At 44.4% G+C, this 22967-nt stretch overlaps 1 protein-coding gene across 2 annotated transcripts in view; it reads right to left on the bottom strand.

The window, feature by feature from the left end:
• LOC139563278 (solute carrier family 12 member 4-like) overlaps nucleotides 1-22967 on the bottom strand; it is a 63804-nt gene that overhangs the window by 14652 nt on the left and 26185 nt on the right. The window contains exons 1-14 of one of the 2 annotated variants that reach the window (XM_071381822.1): nucleotides 20477-20631; nucleotides 19017-19111; nucleotides 18367-18498; nucleotides 17606-17752; nucleotides 17146-17200; nucleotides 16818-16948; nucleotides 16137-16378; nucleotides 15571-15785; nucleotides 9963-10127; nucleotides 9715-9813; nucleotides 9442-9499; nucleotides 9061-9235; nucleotides 7366-7484; nucleotides 1722-1820 (exon numbers count right to left, since the gene is read on the bottom strand). In XM_071381822.1, the coding sequence (XP_071237923.1) occupies nucleotides 1722-1820; nucleotides 7366-7484; nucleotides 9061-9235; nucleotides 9442-9499; nucleotides 9715-9813; nucleotides 9963-10127; nucleotides 15571-15785; nucleotides 16137-16378; nucleotides 16818-16948; nucleotides 17146-17200; nucleotides 17606-17752; nucleotides 18367-18498; nucleotides 19017-19111; nucleotides 20477-20594 (1850 nt within the window). In that variant the 5' untranslated portion in view covers nucleotides 20595-20631. Of the gene's footprint in view, nucleotides 1-1721; nucleotides 1821-7365; nucleotides 7485-9060; nucleotides 9236-9441; nucleotides 9500-9714; nucleotides 9814-9962; nucleotides 10128-15570; nucleotides 15786-16136; nucleotides 16379-16817; nucleotides 16949-17145; nucleotides 17201-17605; nucleotides 17753-18366; nucleotides 18499-19016; nucleotides 19112-20476; nucleotides 20632-22967 lie in introns of those variants that run through there. The other variant, XM_071381821.1, reaches the window with a different exon arrangement.

The raw sequence follows: 22967 nt of genomic DNA, 5'->3' as shown, positions 1-22967 counted from the left end.
TTGAGAGTGATCCGTGTGTATTAGCAGTAGTGATTGAGAAGGTTTTTCCTATTGGGAAGAGTAGAGGGGTCCTAGTTGAAGGAAACTGATATGGAGACTAGCATAGGTAAATAAAGACAGTCATAATGATAGTAAAATGGAAAGATTCATGGTACTCATGGTCTGTCAGTCGATGTCACATTTAATGTGTTGACAGTATGTGAATGGTAATATTAGTGGCTTTCAAATAGCAGTCTAATAATGCAATATCTTAGTAATTTGAAGAAATAAATGTTTCAATACAAGGTCACATGACTGACAGGGGAATTGAGCAATGGGACTGATATTATATTAGAGGCTGCCATCTGGTGTTTAGGTTAAAGATAAGCTTCCTGTGAACCAATAGATAAGCCGGCAGTAACAGTGAGTGGTACTCACTAAACTCAAACAGGCTGTAAGGAACACTGTAGGAACATTTGGGGCAGAGGTATGAATAATTGAATAAGATATGTTTTTGACAATTTTCAATTATTATTACTCAATTCGATAGTTTGAATATACCAGTGATTTAAATAAGAAGGTAATGTCATCTAAAACCAACTTTTTCCATTACGAGGAACACTGTCCGGAATTGGAGTAGATCCAAGAAAATGTTTTAGTATCGAATATTGAGCTGATAAGTCAGCACCAACTTTTTGAAGGCCCTAGGGGATTTGTTAAACAACAGGTTTTATATTTTTACTAGTTGATGTCCCAGGGACAGTTAATACAGAACAGGTCAATGCAACCCGATTGTGGTAAGAGCTATGGAAACAATGATTAAACCTTTAGAGATTTATTTACCTCTGGATCTACAGATCCCTTGTGTATGTGTGTGTATTTTAGATTTTACAACGCAGAGTGAAGGGGTTTGAAAGGATAAAGTGTCTGGTTTTATGTGTTGATTCCGCTTACTGTAATAGACGTATTTTGATAGAACCTCCTTTGATAGTTTAAGCCATAATCTAATACCTACCTTAAAATGTAACAATAATTCTCACAAAGTGATAAAAGGAGGGAATGTGAGGGAAAATGTTGTTGTCTGAAGAGCTAGCATTGAATTGTAAACAGCATCGCCTCTTACTCTATCTTGGCTTGTGCAGGTGACTGTGACTTCCTCCTCAGACCAATTGGCAGAACGCCCAGAACATTGTTCTGGGAACCAAAAGGAGTATCTCAGTTTCAAGGTCCCAGCTTTGAGAGAAGAAGCCTCGTCAGTCACATGCAGGAACCAATGTTAATAATGAATAATGTAAATCATGCTTATATAACTTATTTGTATAGCACTATAAAAGGACTGAGAGTGGAAGCCCTTTTCAGAGTTTTCATCAAACTTGGATTGAGAATGTGAACCTCTCCGGTCATGATAATAAAGATTGATTCCTTTACACTGAGTTCGAGTGGTGAATTTCCACGACAGGTGCTATACTTGTTCAGCTACTGAAGCTTATTACAGTGAATTACCTTCTTTCTAGGTTAACATCAGAACACCAGAGAACAAAATGCCTCTCTAGCTGGAGTCTGCATAAAGTCCTCCAGTCAGTCAACAGGATATTTTGATAAGCTTCCCAATATGTCACCTGAGAAAGCAAAGGTGATTATTCAAATGGAGTGAAAGTGTACCCACGCATATACAAATTAGTGTTACATCGCTCACATACAGTATGCACGGATACACAGCCACACACCTGTACTGTACTTACCAGTGGTAATATTTAAACCTAGGCCTCCAGTTTGGTGTCCGTAGTAAAGTCTGCACAGCACAGGCTAAGTTCACAAACAGATAGCACATCAAGAAGAACCTGTAGGAAAAAAATCACACACCAAAAAATGTAATTCAGTCCAAACCGATTTAGTCATTTAAATATATATATTATATATATTAATATATTCCAATATATTAATTTTGCAGTTATGTACTTGTTGCAGGATGTATAGGCCTGGTAGTCTGCTAAAATACATCTCAACTGATGGCAAAACACAGAAACACAAGAAAGTGCACTAGGTCAGGGGTTCCCAAACTTTCTCAGGCCCCCATTCCAGCATTGAGGAACATCCCGCACGTGCGCAACGTCTATTTCTATGGGCACAAGCACTGTTCATGACACAAACTGTTCACACCCCTCTTGTTGGCGTAGAGAATATTTTTCAGGTTTAAAGCTTATTTCCTGCAGTTCTATACATTATGCCATGTCTAATGTGTATTCATGTGATATTTGTGTGACTCGAACATTACTACAAAATCTATGGGCTAAAAAAACCTAGCTAAAAAAACAATAACTGAAATGGGCTAGTTGATCTGGACATTTCTGACACGTTATAAATAGCTGTCTAAGGTATTCAATGACTGACATGACAAGAGGAATACTGATGATGCACTACCCAATTTCAAAATTTTACCTTGTGCATTCTACTATTATAACTTTCAACAGTAAGTTAAAAGCCGGACTGAGTTCCTTAACATATATATTGTGGCAAAGAAGGGGGTCGAGTGATAAATGGAAGATATGTGAGAGCAGAACTAATAAAAGGGGCTCTGCCCGATCACTAAAATGACCACCCCGATCAGAACTACAGATCACAAAATGGCCGACTGCCAAAACTACAATTCCCAGAAGCAAGGGGAACCCTCAGAAGGTGTGGCCGACCCACAGATAAAGGGTCAAGACAAACCAGGAAGAGAGAGAGAGGGCTGGAAGGATCTGTGAACCATAGAGAAAGAAACAATATATATATTGGCTGGACTTACCGTGAATGAGCTGGACTGTTTTGGACTTACCTGTTGGCGTTTGGACCTGGACCTACCGAGAACCCGATTCGTGTACCGAACCCTGCTATCCTTGACCCTGCCTGCGGCCTGGGTGGACCAGGATGGAGAAACAAACACACAGGTACTGTCCTGTTCGAAAGAACTCTCATTCTGGGGTGATTTTGGTGACAGTTTCCCACTTAATTTGTGACAAACGTTCCTAACCTTGAAGAGGTTTGCCACACGTGGTGGAGAATGCGGGCAGGGCTTCTGGCACCATACCTGGCAGGGGACGCTCAAAAAGCGTATTTCGACCTGGAGTTGAAAGATGCACAGCATTACGATAAACTAAAGGGAGAGATTCTGACTAGACTGGGAGTGACCAATACCGTGAGGGCACACCGCTTCCACCAGTGGTCCTACCGACCTGGACAACCCCCCCGAACACAGATGTTCGTCTTGATTCACCTGGCACGGAAATGGTTGCGACCGGAGACCCATTCATCCGCCGAGATTGTCGAGACAATCTGTACCACTGTACTTGAAAGATCAAGAAACAAACATATGAGCAGGGTGAAGGTTGAAGGGAAAGAGGTTGAAGCACTGCTGGATTCCGGCAGTGTGCTAACCCTGGTCGTTGCAAACCTAGTGCCGACTCATAAACTGGATACAAGTCAGGATATCAGTGTTACGTGCATTCATGGGGATACCCGTCTGTACCCCACAGCCTTAGTGAGCATACAAACCGAGGACGGTCTGCTGGATTATGAGGTTGGCGTGGTCCCAAAGATGCCATATGATGTAATATTGGGTAGATACTTTCCTAACTTGCGAAGTTAGGCCAAAAGAACGGCATATTTGAGAAGCCAACAACCCTGACCAAGCAGGAAGTAGCATGTGGCCTTCAACCAAAGCCAAGAAAAGAGGTCTCCCAGGGGCCAACCTCACAGGTGCTAGTAGGGGAGGATGAGGAAGAAGTGGCAGACCCCGTTGATAACAAACAGCCCGGTACTAGTGGGGCTGGGGTCGATCTGAATCCAGAGGACGATTATCTAGAACCAGCAGACCTGGCAGGGTCCTTGACTAATTTTGGGACGGCCCAAAACCAGGATCCAACCCTGCAGCAAGCCAGAGCAGATGTGCAGGTCGTAGATGGTACTCCTATAAATGATGGGATGATGCCTAATAGTTTCCCCACTTCATCATGAAAAAGGGTTTGGTGTACAGAGTCTCAAAAATAGGGGTTGATGTGGTGGAAGAGTTGTTGGTCCCCACCCGGTACCGGAGGACAGTACTGGATCTAGCTCATGGGCACATTCTGGGTGGACACCTTGGTATCGATAAAACCCGAGACCGGATTGTAAGGAGGTTTTACTGGCCAGGAATTCAGGCTGAAGTGGCTCAGCATTGTGGAGAGTGCCTGGAGTGCCAGTTAACAGCTCCCCGACTAGCTGTTAGAAGCCCGTTAGTGCCACTCCCCATAATTGAAACGCCATTTGAGAGGATAGCGACGGATATAGTGGGCCAACTACCCAAATCTGCCAGAGGGTACCAATACATTCTGGTCATTCTAGATTATGCCACTCGCTACCCAGAAGCCATTCCCCTTCGAACGATGGCTTCAAAAAAGATTGCCAAGGAATTAGTGCTCTTGTTCACCAGGGTAGAGGTTCCAAAGGAGATCCTTACTGACCAGGTGACCCCCTTTATGTCCCGCCTTATGGCGGACCTTTGTAAATTGTGGCCGGTGAAACAGTTGAGGACATCGGTTTACCATCCTCAGACGGACGGGCTGGTTGAGAGATTCAACCGTACCCTGAAGTCAATGCTCAGGAAGGTAATCGATAAGAATGGGAAAAACTGGGATTGCATGTTGCCGTATCTGATGTTTGCCATTAGAGAGGTTCCTCAAACCTCGCTGGGGTTTTCCCCCTTTGAGCTGGTATATGGGAGGCACCCCAGGGGAATCTACGACATCGCCCGGGAAACCTGGGAGCACCAATCCATCACGGCAATGCAAAACAGGATAGCCACAGTCATGCCCATCGTCAGAGAGCACATGAGACAAGCACAAGAGCACCAGCGGCACACTTATAACCGGCAGGCTACCCTGAGGGAATTTCAACCGGGAGATAAAGTGTTAGTGCTGATCCCCACGGTAGAGTGCAAACTACTAGCCACATGGAAAGGACCATATGAAGTACTGGAGAGAATAGGAGAAGTTAATTATCGGGTCTGACAGCCAGGTTGACGGCCCCAGGAACAGATCTATCACATAAACCTGTTAAAAGCATGGAGAGAGAGAGAAACACTAATGGTCACATACCCCCCACACACACTCAGGAGACAGCCGAAGTAAATATTTCACCTACTCTGTCCCCAGCACAACTACAGGAAGCAAAGACCCTGATCCAGAAAAACAGAGATGTGTTTTACATTTACGAGCGACTTACAAAGGTACCCGGCCGAACTGAGGTTACGGCTCATGATATCGTTTCCCTACCAGGGAGAAAAGTGAGCATGAGGCCATATCAGGTACCCGAGGCTTGACAGGCTGCGATTAGAGCAGAGACGGAGAAAATGTTGGCAGTTGGAGTGATCGAAGAGTCACATTTTTATTTCACCTTTATTACCACCAGCACTAACCCGCATTTAGGACATTACAGGAGGCTCTCTGCTGTAATCCAGTGCTGGTGGTACCAGACTTTGAGAGAGAGTTTGTGGTTCAGACGGATGCCTCAGAGGTCGGCTTGGGAGCAGTGCTATCCCAAGAGGTAGAAGGGGTGGAACACCCCATCCTGTTTTTAAGCAGGAAGCTGGAACCATGGGAAACCAACTACTCAGTCATTGAAAAAGAGGTCCTGGCAGTAAAGTGGGCTCTAGAAAGCCAGAAATACTACCTGCTGGGGCGCCACTTCACCCTCATCAGTGACCATGCCCCACTAACCTGGATGCATAAGGATAAAGAGAAGAACGCTCGGGTGATGCGGTGGTTTTTGAGTCTCCAACCATTTCACTTTGACTTGAAACACAGAGCAGGGAAGGAAATGGGAAATGTGGATGGGTTATCCCGCATGCACGCATATTTTGCTGCGGTAGCCCGACCTAGGGGGCCGGATCAATGGTGGGAGATGTGTGGCAAAGAAGGGGGTCGAGTGATAAATGGCAGATATGTGAGAACAGAACTAATAAACGGGCTCTGCCCGATCACTAAAATGGCCACCCCGATCAGAACTACAGATCACAAAATGGCCGACTGCCAAAACTACAATTCAATTTGTGAACCATAGAGAAAGAAACAATATATATTGGCTGGATTTACCGTGTATGAGCTGGACTGTTTTGGACTTACCTGTTGGCGTTTGGACCTGGACCTACCGAGACCTACCGAGAACCCGATTCGTGTACCCTGCTATCCTTGACCTTGCCTGCGGCCTGGGTGGACCAGGACGGAGAAACAAACACACAGGTACTGTCCTGTTCGAAATAACTCTCATTCTGGGGTGATTTTGGTGACAGTTTTCCCACTTAATTTGTTACAAAAGCTCCTAACCTTGAAGAGGTTTGCCACAATATATATATAAAATAACTGGACCCACAGTTTGTGAACCACTGCACTTGGCGACCTTCCACACAAAGCCACTTGTGCTGATTGTGTACAGAGTACCTGGCTGGAATGAGGTGTTTCACTTGTGAAGTGGTTGTTAAAATGCAAGTGATTTGATTAAAGTATATTTTAGCAGACACTCTTATTCAGAGTGACTTACAGCAGCAATTTGGGTTAAGTGCCTTGCTCAAGGGCACATCAACAGATCATTTACCTAGTCAGCTCAGGGATTTGAACCAGCAGCCTTTCAGTTACTGGCCCCGCTAGGCTACCTGCCGCCCAAACTACTCCTCGGAGGACCATAATGGTTTTTAAACATCTGTGAGATGTTTATGGTTTAAAATGGTTTCTGGTTTATTAGCAGTGTTTGAGAAGGGAAGTCATCAAGAGTCTGTTTCCTCCCATGTAAGCTACATGACTTTGGCTGATGGGAGTAAGTTCAGCAATTAATTTTTTATTTTTTACCCCTTTTTCTTCACAATTTTGTGGTATCCAATTGGTAGTTACAGTCTTGTCTCATCGCTGCAACTCCCGTACGGACTCGGGAGAGGCGAAGGTCGAGAGCCGTGCGTCCTCCGAAACACAACCCAACCAAGCCGCACTGCTTCTTGACACGATGCCCACTTGACCTGGAAGCCTGGCGACCGTGTCAGTGTGCATTGCGTCCGGCCCGCCACAGGAGTCGCTAGGGCGCAACGGGACAAGGACATCCCTGCCGGCCAAACCCTCCCCTAACCCGGACAATGCTGGGCCAATTGTGCGCCACCACATGGGTCTCCCGGTCACAGCCGGCTGCGACCTAGAATCTCTAGTGGCACAGCTAGCACTGCGATGCAGTGCCTTAGACTTCTGCACCACTCAGGAGGCCCCAAGATCAGCAAGTTCACCCACAATATGATTTGAAATAATCCCTATTTTCCTGCGCTTAAATTATAATGTTTGATGTGTACATATGTGTGTGTTTAGTCTGTTTCGTGTGTGTGTGACTCACATGGAGAGGATGGGTGCCACCATGTCCAGAGAGGCTATGAGGATGCCCAGCTCAGCGATGAGCCCTGTCAGTAACAGTGCCCAGGTTGGCTCCCCATTGGCCTTGCCATGACCAAACACCTGCACCAGAAAAAAGAATATATATACACTTTATAAATACATTCTTTTTTTTTGTGATGGTTTGTTTTTTATTTGTTTTGTTTCTGGTTGATTGTTGTATTGTATTGTAGCCAATGGGACCGATCAATTATGGATTGAGTGGCCTTAAAGGCCCAGTGCAGTCAAAATTAAGTTTCCCCCTGTGTTTCATATCAGATTGTACAACAGCTGATGAAACTAACACTGTAAAGGTGGTATGTGAAAACATTTGATCAGTGTTATTTCCTGATAGTTACTGGTTGAAAATACAATCTACACAGGACCTCCTAATCAGCAGGTTTGCATGGGCGGGAGTGTCGGCTTGTCTGGTGACATCACCAGGCAGTAAATTGGTTAAAGTTGTAATATGTAACCTTTTGGGCGACCCGACTAAATTCACATAGAAATGTGAGTTATAGATCCGTCATTCACATTGAAAGCAAATCTAACAAGCGGTAAATGTGTTCTATGTGCGCTAATTTCTATGCTTCCAGTTCTTAAGTTTCTACTTTCTACTTTCAGTTTTGTACACCAGCTTCAAAAAGCTGAAAATACAATATATGTTTGGTTATGGAAAATATATTTCACAACGGTTTAGATGGTACAATGATTCTCTACACTATACGTGTGCTTGTTTTATCACATAAACTGAAATAAGGTGAACTAACTTTAATAGACCAATAACAAATAGAGTTCCAACCTCTCTGCCAATAACAGCTAGTTTTCAGTTTTCCCCTCCCCATTTGGACCACTCCCAGACAGTCCTGGCTAAATTCTTGCTTGAGAAAAATGTTTTTGCTAAAAAATCTATTTTTGTTGCTTTTAATGGAAAACTATTATTGTAAGGTACTTAATTGTTACCGAGAAATTATTTGTTATTGATTGAAAAACTGGTGCATTGGGTCTCTAAGTACTGGTCCTAGGCCAGTTTAACTGTATTTTTTTTAACCAGAATTTTCATGGTCGCTTAAGCTGATCCTAGAACAGGGTTACAGGATGTCCTTTTTATATAGCTAATCCTCTGTTACCAACAATAATTTACATGTGGGAATGCAAATGAACTCCTATGTTCAGCTTCATTCAAATGAGTAAGCAAAGACAACCACAACTATCTTGTTCACTGTAGTTTTTAGTTGTGTATCATAATGTATCTAATAGTAGGGCCACTGTGAGCACACACGGGCATAGAGCCGAGCAATGTATCAAGCAATGTGTACAAACAGTGGTGGCAGCTAGAGAAACCTTGAATTATGGCTGTGTTTTTCAGGCCACTAGCATCTAGTGCATTGTATAGAAAGTACACAGTGTGTATGTACAATACAGCTCCACCCACAAAGACATAAGGAAGGGCACTGATAGCCAGTGTATGATTTTTTTACATTTGAGCAGACACTCTTATCCAGAGCAACTTACAGGAGCAATTAGGGTTAGTGCCTTGCTCAAGAGCACATGGGCATATGTTTTACCTAGTCGGCTCTGGGATTTGAACCAGCAACCTTTCGGTTACTGACACAATGCTCTTAACCGCTAGGCTACCTGCCAAGGTGGCTGGTCCTACCCTGAGGAAGGGGATGATGTTGTCCTTGGCGATGGCCTGTAGGAGACGAGGGGCGCCGGTCAGGGACTGTAGTCCCGCCCCCACGGTGGAGAAGAAGGAGCCAATCACGATGACCCAGGGGGAGGGCCAGGACAGAGTCCCCACAACCAGGTTCTTACTGACTGCATCCCCAAACCTACAGGACAGGAGAGGACATGGACCTGTTAGCGGGGCCATTATCAATACCAACAAACACAGCATCTGAAGTTCTTTGCCATGCCAACAAATATAATTACAAGCTTGTACTGTATGTTGTTGAGAAGCAGACAGGCTATTGTCTGGACTTGAATGTATCTTGTGATGTCAAAGATGTGGCCTAATGCTACAGACAAGTTCACTTACTTGTCCCTTAGGACCGCTCCTTCAATACAGGCCCCAAACAGAACCACAGAGCTGAAATCTGACGGCAGGATGTTAAGGAACACACAGAAACACATGCAGTATGGAAGATGGATGTATCTAGACATTGAACAACTTGGGGAGAACACTGCCTATTGACATGGATGAGGAAGAGCTTGCAAGTAGGCATTTCACTGTACTGTACACCTGCTGTATCCTGTGCAAGTGACAAATAAATGTTGATTTGATTTGACTATTGACTCCATGAAAGGATACAGACAAGGGTAGTAGTGGTTATAGCCAAGATGGTTCCAATAGGGATGGACTTCTGAGCATCTTTCAGATCTCCTGATCTGTTGGAGCCTGCCATGATACCTACAGTACAGGGACATGAAGGACACATCAGTTACTGACAACTCTCAGAATGTTGACTCAACCAATCAGTGAACAAAAATGTCTCTGGGTTGCCAGCTGGTTTATTGGTCTGGTGTTGCCAGTTATGGCTCTGGGTTGCCAGGTCTTACCTGTGGCGGAGGGAAAGAAGATTCCCACCAGGAGTGTGAAGGAGGTAGCGATGTCAGCTGAGACGTACAGGCCGACGCTCTCCACAGCCCCGTGGACGTCTACTGAGGGCAGACCTGCCTTCTCCAAGATCTGACCTTTCTCCAGGTAGTCTCCCCACATGTTATCTAAAACATACATCAGGAACCAAGTTTATAGAAATGCTAGCATCCCATCCACAAAGTAAGCAACGTAATGGCATCCACCTAATGGCACGGCAACACCCACCAAAGCTCTACAGCATCACAAATTATTGTTATAATAACAGAAAATGTTTTACAAAGTATATAAATTCACTTTTTAGATAGACTTTGCATACAACATGTTTGTAGTGATTTAGCTATGTTTTACTATAATTACATGTCATCACTATTGTAAAATGGCGTAGCAGTCAGGCGTCTTTTGTCTTCGTCTTGTCTTGTCCCAGGTATATATCTATTTATATATTTTTTTCTTCGCATATTTTTTAAAATATTTTTCTTAACCCCAACTTCAACATACTCTCCTGCAACCCATCTCACCCAATGTGGTATGGATCTTCTATTTTTTTAACTTCAGAACCGGAACCCCAACAGAAGCTAGCCAGCTAACTAGCTACTAGCTAGTAGTCAGCTAGCCACTGCTAGTGGTCATCAGCTAACCTTTAGCTCGGACAACTCCTGCCAGTCTGCACAACGCGATTCAACCCAGAGTGTATCGGACTTCTTATTCTCCATATCCCCGGATTCCTACTGCAAGCTCTGAACCTCTTCAACTGGATCATCGCAGCTAGCTAGCTGTCCTGAAGCAAGCACCAATTAGCCTGGAGATAGCCTATGCTAGGCCCATTTCCCGGCTAGCTGAAGAGGTCCATCAGCCACTCCTTTGGCTACAATACCTATTTTGCCAATTGGCCTGGACCCCTTTTTATTGCCGATACGGAGCCCCGCCGATTCTTCACGACTGAACTACCGACGTAATCCGCCGAGGGAGTTTTTCAACTGGCTCCCCCGTCGCAACGTCCCCTGAATGCCCATCTGCTAGCCGCGGCCCGCTAGCTGTCTAGAGCACACCGGACTGTTAGCTGAAGAAGTCCATCAGGGGGGGCTACTATACCTATTTTGCCAATTGGCCTGGACCCTTTTACTACACGGAGCCCTGCTGATCCATCACGACTGATCTGCCGACGTAACTGTACGAAGGGGCTACAACTGACTTCTCCCGACACGACATCCCTCTAAGGCCCTTCTGTTAGCCCCGGCCCGCTAGCTGTCTGAATCGCCGTGTCTCCAGCTCGCCCAGCTACTCACTGGACCCAATGATCACTCAGCTATGCATGCCTCTCCCTAATGTAAATATGCCTTGTCCATCGCTGTTTTGGTTAGTAATTATTGCCTTATTTCATTGTAGAGCCTCTAGCCCTGTTCAATACGCCTTAGAGGCTCTCCCTTTAGTTCCACCGCCCACACATGCGGTGACCTCACCTGAATTTAAATGTTGTTTCTAGAGACAATATCTCTCTCATTGTCACTCAATGCATAGGTTTACCTCCACTGTATTCACATCCTACCATACCTTTGTCTGTACATTATGCCTTGAATCTATTCTACCGTGCCCAGAAACCTTCTCCTTTTACTCTCTGTTCCGAACTAGACGACCAGTTCTTATAGCCTTTAGCTGTACCCTTATCCTACTCCTCCTCTGTTCCTCTGGTGATGTAGAGGTTAACCCAGGCCCTGCAGTGCCCAGCTCCACTCCCATTCCCTAGGCGCTCTCATTTGTTGACTTCTGTAACTGTAAAAGCCTTGGTTTCATGCATGTTAACATTAGAAGCCTCCTCCCTAAGTTTGTTTTATTCACTGCTTTAGCACACTCGGCCAACCTGGATGTCCTAGCCGTGTCTGAATCCTGGCTTAGGAAGGCCACCAAAAACCCTGACATTTCCATCCCTAACTATAACATTTTCCGACAAGATAGAACTGCCAAAGGGGGCCTGTGCCCAAATAATTTGAGTTTCTACTTTTAGAAATCCACCTTTCCAGAAACAAGTCTCTCACCGTTGCCACTTGCTATAGAGCACCTTCTGGCCCCAGCTGTGCCCTGGACACCATATGGGAATTGATTGCCCCCTATCTATCTTCAGCGCTCGTGCTGTTAGGTGACCTAAACTGGGACATGCTTAACACCCCGGCCATCCTACAATCTAAGCTTGATGCCCTCAATCTCACATAAATGATCAATGAACCTACCAGGTACAACCCCAAATCTGTAAACACGGGCGCCCTCATTGATATCATCCTAACTATCCTGCCCTCCAAATACACCTCTGCTGTCTTCAACCAGGATCTCAGTGATCACTGCCTCATTGCCTGCGTCCATAATGGGTCTGCGGTCAAACGACCACCCCTCATCACTGTCAAACGCTCCCTAAAACACTTCAGCGAGCAGGCCTTTCTAATCAACCTGGCCCGGGTATCATGGGAGGATTATTGACCTCATTCCGACAGTAGAGGATGCCTGGTTATTCTTTAAAAGTGCTTTCCTCACCATCTTAAATAAGCATGCCATGTTCCAAAAATGTAGAACCAGGAACAGATATAGCCCTTTGTTCACTCCAGACCTGACTGCCCTTGACCAGCACAAAAACATCCTGTGGCATACTGCATTAGCATCGAATATCCCCCTGCGATATGCAACTTGTCAGGGAAGTGTAACGGCAGTCTAAGTCGTCCTCCTCATCGGACGAGGAGAGGCGAGAAGGATCGGAGGACCAATGTACAGCGTGGTAAGTTTCCATGATTTAATAACACGAAAACTAGACAAAATACATAACAACAAACGAACCAACCGTCACAGTCCCGTGTGGCACAAACACTGACACAGGAAACAACCACCCACAAAATCCCAACACAACACAAGCCACCTATATATGATTCTCAATCAGGGACAACGATTGACAGCTGCCTCTGATTGAGAACCATATTAGGCTGAACACAGAAACAGACAAACTAGACACACAACATAGAATGCCCACCCAGCTCACGTTCTGACCAACACTAAAACAAGCAAAACACATAAGCACTATGGTCAGGACGTGACAGGAAGTTAGGAACCAATATACACAGGCAGTTAGGAAAGCAAAGGCTAGCTTTTTCAAACAGAAATTTGCATCCTGTAGCACAAACTCCCAAAAGTTCTGGGACACTGTAATGTCTATGGAGAATAAGAGCACCTCCTCCCAACTGCCCACTGCACTGAAGGAAACACAGGAAACACTGTCACCGTCGATAAATCCATGATAATTGAGAATTTCAATGAGCATTTTTTTACGGCTAGCCTTGCTTTCCACCTGGCTATCCCTACCCCGGTCTACAGCCCTGCACCCCCCACAGCAACTTGCCCAAGGCTCCCCCATTTCTCTTCACCCAAATCCAGATAGCTGATGTTCTGAAAGAGCTTCAAAATCTGGACCCCTACAAATCAGCCGGGCTAGACAATCTGGACCCTCTCTTCCTAAAATGATCTGCCGAAATTGTTGCAACCCCTATTACTAGCCTGTTCAACCTCTCTTTCGTATCGTCTGAGATCCCCAAAGATTGGAAAGCTGCCGCGGTCATCCCCCTCTTCAAACGGGGAGTCACTCTAGACCCAAATTGCTACAAGCCTATATCTATCCTGCCCTGCCTTTCTAAGGTCTTCGAAAGCCAAGTTAACACACAGATCACCTACCATTTCGAATCCCACCATACCTTCTCTGCTATGCAATCTGGTTTCCGAGCTGGTCATGGGTGCACCTCAGCCACGCTCAAGGTCCTAAACGATATCATAACTGCCATCGATAAGAGACAATACTGTGCAGCTATATTCATCGACCTGGCCAAGGCTTTCGACTCTGTCAATCACCACATTTCTTATCGGCAGACTCGACTGCCTTGGTTTCTCAAATGACTGCCTCGCCTGGTTCACCAACTACTTCTCGGATAGAGTTCAGTGTGTCAAATCGGAGAGCCTGTTATCCGGACCTCTGGCAGTCTCATTGCGGGTGCCACAGGGTTCAATTCTCGGGCAGACTCTCTTCTCTGTATACATCAATGATGTTGCTCTTGCTGCTGGTGATTCTCTGATCCACCTCTACGCAGACGACACCATTTTGTATAATTCTGGCCCTTCTTTGGACACTGTGTTAACTAACCTCCAGACGAGCTTCAATGCCATACAACTCTACTTCCGTGGCCTCCAACTGCTCTTAAATGCAAGTAAAACTAAATGCATGCTCTTCAACCGATCGCTGCCCACACCTGCCTGCCCGTCCAGCATCCCTACTCTGGACGGTTCTGACTTAGAATATGTGGACAACTATAAATACCAAGGTGTCTGGCTAGACTGTAAACTCCCCTTCCAGACTCATATTAAGCGTCTCCAATCCAAAATTAAATCTAGAATCGGCTTCCGATTTTGCAACAATGCATCCTTCACTCATGCTGCCAAACATACCCTCGTAAAACTGACTATCCTACTGATCCTTGACTTCAGCGATGTCATTTACAAAATGGCTTCCAACACTCTACTCAGCAAACTGGATGCACTCTATCACAGTGCCATCTGTTTTGTCACCAAAGCCCCATATACTACCCACCACTGCGACCTGTATGCTCTCGTTGGCTGGCCCTCGCTTCATATTTGTCGCCCAACCCACTGGCTCCAGGTCATCTACAAGTCTTTGCTAGGTAAAGCCCCGCCTTACCTCAGCTCACTGGTCACCATAGCAGCACCCATATGTAGCACATGCTCCAGCAGGTATATCTCACTGGTCACCCCCTAAGCCAATTCCTCCCTTGGCTGCCTTTCCTTCAAGTTCTCTGCTGCCAATGACTGGAACGAACTGCAAAAATCACTGAAGCTGGAGACTCACGTATCCCTCGCTAACTTTAAGCACCAGCTGTCAGAGCAGCTCACAGATCACTGCACCTGTACATAGCTCATCTGTAAATAGCCGATCCAACTACCTCATCCCCCATACTGTTATTTATTTTATTTATTTTCATCCGTTGCACCCCAGTATCTCTACTTGCACACTCATCTTCTGCACATCTATCACTCCAGTGTTTAATTGCTATATTGTAATTATTTTGCCACTATGGCCTATTTATTGCCTTTACCTCCCTTATCCTACCTCATTTGCACACACCTTTTCTATTGTATTATTGACTGCATGTTTGTAAATTCCATGTGTAACTCTGAGTTGTTGTTTGTGTCGCACTGCTTTGCTTTATCTTGGTCAGGTCGCAGTTGTAAATGAGAACTGGTTCTCAACTAGCCTACCTGGTTAAATAAAGGTAAAGCAAATAAAAATAAATAAAAGTGGATGTGGCTCTGCTGCCCCCTAGCTAGCTGGCCCCCATTGGCTATAGTAATAGGGTGAAGTTGCCCCCAGATGCTAATCTTGGGTCAGTTATACATTTCCCCCCACTAATGGTTAAGGTAAGGACTGTGGCAGGGGGAAGCTGATCTTAGATCTGTATCCTAGACCCAGGAGCGTGGTAATAGCCATATCATTACAAATATGGTCCATCCTCTGACTTTGGTCTTTACCTCTGATGATGCCGCTGGCCAGTCCTGGTATTCCCTGTATCTCTGTAACGTTGTTCTGGTTGAAGTAGTCGTCACATTGAGGACTACTCATGTTGCCAGAGCTACAGAAGTTCCTCCACAGCTGACTAGGTACAGTCACATTGCCCTCTAGAGCCGTCTTACTACACACGTCAAACTGATCTCTCACCAATGTCCTGTTACCCAACATACAGATCCTGGAGAAAGAGGAATATTATTGGTTCTGATTATCAACAGAGTGATGATAACATGTCATGATAATGTGATGATATGTGTTTTCACTCTACTTTAGAACAGATATTAGCTATATTATAGCTACACTGAAAAACATTTACAGTATGCATACAGTAGCTAGAACTTTAGGACAAAGTTCAACAATGGAAATTGAATTTTATCTCCATTGACCATTCCAGCCAGCGGAAAAGCAAGTGTTTTTGCTTCCGTCGGGGACAAACTGATCATTAACACCAAATTAAATTCACATCAATTATACCATTATTCCCATTTCCTGTTTAGACAAAGAAGTAAAAAAATCCCCAGTGCCTTACGAGAAGTCGGGCGGTTGGAAAACGGACTTAATGGCCCCGGCGTAGATGGAGACGATAGAGATGATGACACAGGCCAGGAAGAGAGAGGCCAGCTTGTTGACGTATTTCACCCCCACAAAGACCACCACGGCCATGAGGCTGAGACAGATGGTGCCGTACACCCTCATGTTGTTGAGGATGGCACTGTCGCCCCCGTGGTGGTCGCTGGCGTGGAAGATGGCCGCCTGGGGAACCAGGTATTTCTGGGAGAGGACAATGACAACAGAAGTAATTAAGGTACACTTTCTGTGAGACACACACATTTAATACCTTATATGTGCAGTCATAATGCACTTATAATGGCTTCTACAACTCACTATACAGTAAGAGCAGAACAGAAGCCTTTCACTTTAAATGTATTTTGAGTACTCCGAATATATGAATATCAGTCATATACTACAGTCTACAACAGCAACATTATGTGGATCAAATGTTTGTTCAGCTAATGTTATTGGATCCCATTTTTACATGTAAGTTACTCCATCTCAATATGATTGAGTACATTGACCTATTTTACTGCGGTATATTGGTTGCATCCCAAATTGCACCCTATCCCTACATATTGCACTACTATAGGTCCTGATCAAAAGTAGTGCATTAAATAGGGAATAGGGTGCCATTTGTGAGCAGATGATAACTCACCAGGAAGATCTCTATAGCTCCCAGTATGTACATGCCAGCAGCGAAGGTTGTTCCCAGGTAGAAACAGATTCCTACAGCCCCCCCAAACTCAGCACCCAGGGAACGAGAGATCATGAAGTACGCCCCTCCGGCTACAACAAAGAACAGAACAGAGTTAACATGGATGAAACTGGTCAGAATAGACTGATGGTGTGATAATTTGTTAGTCATGTCATAAATTATATTATATTGTTAATATCATGTTTATGTAACTGTTACAACTAAAGTGTTTTAAGTGTAAAATGTAAGTTTGGATTCTCAGTCTTCAAAGCTTGTACTGTACCCTCACCTGGGACAACACCATTTGTAGCTATGGCACTCATGGATATGGCAGTGAGCATTGTCTGTCAAACAGGAGAGAATGTGAACACCATCAAATAAGGCCAGGCCAGTCAGTCTTTATGAGACCAATACACTCTGCTCTTTATCCACATAATAAACACACTTAGCAATAGAGGCATCACTTGTCATTGGACAACTGAACAGAATTCATCAATCATATTGGAAAGGTTGAGACATAAACCACAAATATATGACATGTTCTTTGGAGTAAACAGCAGGGTGTGGAAACTGCTGTGGGTTCTATTCAGCCTGGTAATATTAACTGGCTGACTGGCTGGTGACCCAGTTTTAACAGGGGGTTTGGCAAGTGGACAAGAATAGGGTGTCAATGGTCTTCTAACATTGCCAGACTGTGTGTGTGTGTGTGTGCATCCACAATGTGTGTGTGTGTGTGTGTGTGTACTAACACATGAGCAGCACATGAGGACAATGAGGAATGACTGGACGATGCCGGCTGTGCCCACGATCCACGTTAGGCGAAGGAACAGGATGACACCAAAGATGTTCTGTAGACAGGGCAGGTAGACTCCCATCAGCGTACCCATGTTGGGGGACTGCAGAGAGAGAGAGATGAAGTGAGACAAAGAGAGTGAGTGAGACAGGGCGAGAGAACAAACAGAACAGAGAAAGAGGGCTTACAATAATGAAAGAGAGACAGAGAAAGAGAGACAGAGAAATTAAGAAAGAGAACAGAGAGAGAGAGCGAGGGAGAGAGGAAAAATTCATAAGAATGACAATTTCTATCATTACAGTCTTAATCTAATCTCAATCAGGAAGGGAAAAGGAACCAAACATAAATAGTGACAGAAAGAAGACAGATGTGAGTGATTTGGTTGTTACGATAACTATGATAGTACTGCTGTAGTTTTCCATATTTGTGTGAGTAGTGTGTTTCAGTGTCTATGTTTTTGTGTGTGTTTCTGAATATGGTATGTAGCACAGATAGACCCACAGGAAATGACTAATTGATCAGAATTATTGATCAGGTAAAATATTGATCAACTCTCAACAGGGGGCCCACAGGGCACAAACAGGCACTAACACAACCCAAAGCACACGCATGCAAGCTCAGATCCAAACATGCGCAGAGACAGAGGGGTAGAGAGAGAGATACTAAAGCCTGTTTGAATCTCAAAAGAAGAGAGAGGTAGTTTTTGTGACTTCTGACCTTTGGGGCCTTCCTGAGTGACGTCTCTGTGTTCTCGGCCTCCTCGTGCTCCCTGGCTCCCTGGGTAATGTTGGTGTAGTTGACCAGCCGGCTGAGGAGGGACGACACCTTGGGACGGATGTCCAACTCCTCCTGCAGGACAGGGACAGCAGAACAGGGAACAGTTAGAAGTGGATGGGTACCTGATGTGTCTTTGGGGTGTAATAGCCTACAGTAAAAGGGTATTATAGTGCAGTGTAAGGAATTTAATTTGTATAGGTTGAAGGAGGAGTGGTGGTCTATCTAGTGATCGATCAATCTAGGCAGTTGAGATTAGCAAATACTGATGTTAAAAGGTGATATGTTATGTATAATCATGTCATGTATCAGTGTCACTGAGAGCCACTCTTAAAATAACTGTCCAGTGAAAATATCACTTTTATTATGTTAACTCACACCCAAATAATGTTATTGACTCATCCTATACTCCTATCTGTGGCCAAATCATAATTTGGAGAACAAACACCCACCAACATTCCAACACAAAAAAGCAGTTAACATATTTAATTACACTTTTTTTGGAAGGAAAACTATTTCACTCAAATTGTAATTAATTATAGGTCATATTTCCTAGAAATCTGGAAACACTGGACTGTTCTTTAAAGACAGACCTCAAACAAGGCCAGGTTCCTGTCATAGAAATCAGTCTTCCTGTCAGCATCTGCACTGCTGAGGAAAGGACTATCCTCCTTGTGATTTCCATGGCCTGAAAAAAGAGATAGAAGAAGAGAAATATAACATTTATAAAGTAGGCAAGAATAACATGTATAAATAAAGTAGGCAAGGATAACATGTATAAAGTAGGCAAGGATAACATGTATAAAGTAGGCAAGGATAACATGTATAAAGTAGGCAAGGATAACATGTATAAAGTAGGCAAGGATAACATGTATAAAGTAGGCAAGGATAACATGTATAAAGTAGGCAAGGATAACATTTTCAACCAGTACCTTGGTAAGATAAACAGGGGTTATTATAAAGTATGAAATGTGATAATGAGAGAGTCAGTTTGTGATCAGTTCCCATTCATGCATGCTGGTGCTCTATTGTAAAACAACAGTCTGTTTGTTTTCATCTCAACCAACACGTTGCAACATAAAAACACGAAAAATGACATTTGAGACAAATAAACTTTAGCAATATCTGAAAAGGTTACAGGAAAAGGGACGACTAATAATAACTACAGTACTATAGCCATCAAAACCATGCAACGATGCAACCCTGTCAACCACAGTATATACGGTCTATGGTGCTAACTGTGATGAATCTCCAAGTTAGTTCCCACAGTCTGCCTACAACCTACAGTATGACATCACTGTCTGTCTCAGTCTCCCACTCCCACGTTCAAAGTCATCAACCCCGGCAGCTGCTATGTGAGGTATACTGTAACCAGAGACCTGCGTCCTACACTATTATACTGCTTTTAATGTCTTTAGCATATCAGGCACAGAGAAAATAGGAAGGAATTCACTCAAACCCTCTATTGCAAAATGTTTCAACCCAGCATTGCTGATCAAGATTAATGTGATGTCATTAAACAAGATTGAGCAATTGAGCGACTTCTCTTGCATCACCAGTAAGCAAAGCATTCACCCAAAGATAAATTCATATCCAAACATCATCCAGGCAAAAACTAAAATCAATCAATGTTAAATAGAGCAGAGACGACAAAAAAGTTGCATTGTAATTTCTCACTGGTTTAAACTCTGTTCTCTGTTTCTCTTGATACATCAAGCTGAGGCAGGATATGAGCCTGGGGCTACTGCCAGTGCACACAGCATCTGTGTGATATGATAATATACGACACACAAACTAATCTATTTCTAGAAATTAGGATCCTGACCTTTGGCTCATCAGAGAGCATGACAAGTCGTCGAGTCTCTTCAAACAATATTTGCTTGCAGCCCAAATCCAACCGGTTACATTACTAACATCCTGAGCCACAGACAATTACCCAACTGCTGTACCCTATAAGTAGGGCAGAACACAAAACACACAATGCTAACTTCTCTCCGGCATCTATTCTAAAACTAGACCCATGCTGGTTGTGGTGCCAAGGTTCTCTACTTACCTGTCTCCGGTACCACAGTGTTCAGTACCTCAGTGCTGCTGAGGGTGACCATGCTGCCACAGTGTGTGCAGAGAGCAGTGTACTGTGATCTCTGGCTCGGGACATAGTCAGGCGCCATTCAGAACACACTGTCACACAGGGCAAACTGTCACTCACTGAGGGGCTTGGGCCAGAACACACAGCGTGAGGCTGCATACACACACACACACACACACACACACACACACACACACACACACACACACACACACACACACACACACACACACACACACACACACACACACACACACACACACACACACACACACACACACACACACACACACACAGGAGGGGGAGTGCACACACAGGAGCGAGTACACACAAGCAAGCACGCAGGCACAAATACATATACACTGGGGGTTGTAGAGCAGAGGCCAGAGCAACACACAGTAAGCATATGAAGATCTTAAAGTATTTCACAACTACGTACAACGCATAATGGCATCTCAAAATGATATGCTGTGAAACATTTTTTAAAAATGGCCCACTTAATCACTAATGATGAGGGAGTCAACTCCTCTTACCATTTCTGAGATTAAATGGGAATACGTGTGTAAAGACCTAACACTCTAGTATGATGTAATTGAAAATGGGCAGGGAAAGAGACAAGATCAAATCAATTCAAATACTGTCCTCTAGTGTCAGTTTGCTGTTAGTGCCATGTGAGAACATGACAGGAAGGATGTCACTGTGTTTGTGTTTACATTGCAATGTGCATGCCATCATAGCGTCAGTTCTAAACAATGACCGAAGGATGCTGAACTTGAAAACAACATATAATCCTTTATCTCTGTCTGTACTGTTTGTTTATATGTTTCCAAATGTCTCTTTCTCTCTACCACAACACCCTCCTCATGTCGGTCTTATTAAAAGGATGGAGGGTATGGGGACGGGGTGCCGTTTGTAAAGTTGAATGGTCCAGAGGGGGTTCTCCTGACCTGACGTTTGATGTCTAATTAAAACAGATTAAAGATTAACAGAACTGTTATGAACGACTCACAGAGAGCCCCCCTGAGTTCCACTGCGCTGAAAGAACAGCACACAGGGATTTACAACGACAGGTCCCAACAAGTCAACGAACAAACGGTGCCTCCACAAAAATGCCTCTGAGCCACAAGATCAAACGACTGCCAACAAAGTGAGACAGACTACCAACCCTGCCGAGCTTCCCGCCCCCTCCTGCCGAGCTTCCCGCCCCCTCCTGCCGAGCTTCCCGCCCCCTCCTGCCGAGCTTCCCGCCCCCTCCTGCCGAGCTTCCCGCCCCCTCCTGCCGAGCTTCCCGCCCCCTCCTGCCGAGCTTCCCGCCCCCTCCTGCTGTGCTGAACAGGCACCTCTGTCTGAACGCCTTGTTACTATTAGACAGCACATTACTGGCAGCACTCACTTTAGCTTTTTACAGAGAGAAATAGTATGACTACCCAAGTTTCCAAAGCTATCCAGACATATAATGAAGTTGTTTTATATGTGCTTGACTGAAGAGGTCTTTGAACTAGGCCTATTACTAGAATTGTCAAAATATCACTGGTGTAGTGAAGTTACAGGCCAACTTCCATCTGCAGAATGAATTTTGGAAGATCCTTCTTACTCTGTTTCTAGTTCCAACCGCTTCTTTCTTTGTCTTTTTACATTTAATACAAAGCAGACTATTAGCCAAGATATGAACAAATACCATATTTGCAGATTATTTTAAGCTTTAAACACACCAGTAAAACCACCACACATTTGGTTGCCATATTTTCAATGTGGTCCCATTCAAACAAAGGAAACAGGAAAAGGCAAGTCCAAATGGTCTAGTAAGCACTAGGGTGGGGCACCAATTGAGGTTGTGTCTTTTTGTGTAAAGGCCTGTGATCAGTGCTGCTGTGTGCCACTGTAAAAACAACCACTAAGACCAAAGTGTTCCTGACCTGTTACTTTCCTTTCAATCAATAAACAATCAAGAGAAGAGCGGTGAAGTCCACCTAATGGAAACACAGGCTGTATCTGCTTGAATATCTTCTCCCTGATAGATATATACAATGAACCAATACCCTAGACTAGAGTCTGCCTGACACAGCACTATACCCTAGACTAGTCTGACTGACACAGAACTATACCCTAGACTAGAGTCTGATTGACACAGAACTATACCCTAGACTAGAGTCTGCCTGACACAGAACTATACCCTAGACTAGAGTCTGACTGACACAGAACTATAACCTAGACTAGAGTCTGCCTGACACAGAACTATACCCTAGACTAGAGTCTGTCTGACACAGAACTATACCCTAGACTAGTCTGAATGACACAGAACTATACCCTAGACTAGACTCTGCCTGACACAGCACTATACCCTAGACTAGAGTCTGCCTGACACAGAACTATACCCTAGACTAGAGTCTGCCTGACACAGAACTATACCCTAGACTAGAGTCTGATTGACACAGAACTATACCCTAGACTAGAG

This window comes from Salvelinus alpinus, chromosome 33, assembly GCF_045679555.1.
Source record: "Salvelinus alpinus chromosome 33, SLU_Salpinus.1, whole genome shotgun sequence".
NCBI lineage: Eukaryota > Metazoa > Chordata > Actinopteri > Salmoniformes > Salmonidae > Salvelinus > Salvelinus alpinus.
This window is presented reverse-complemented; position numbering and strand designations above follow the sequence as displayed.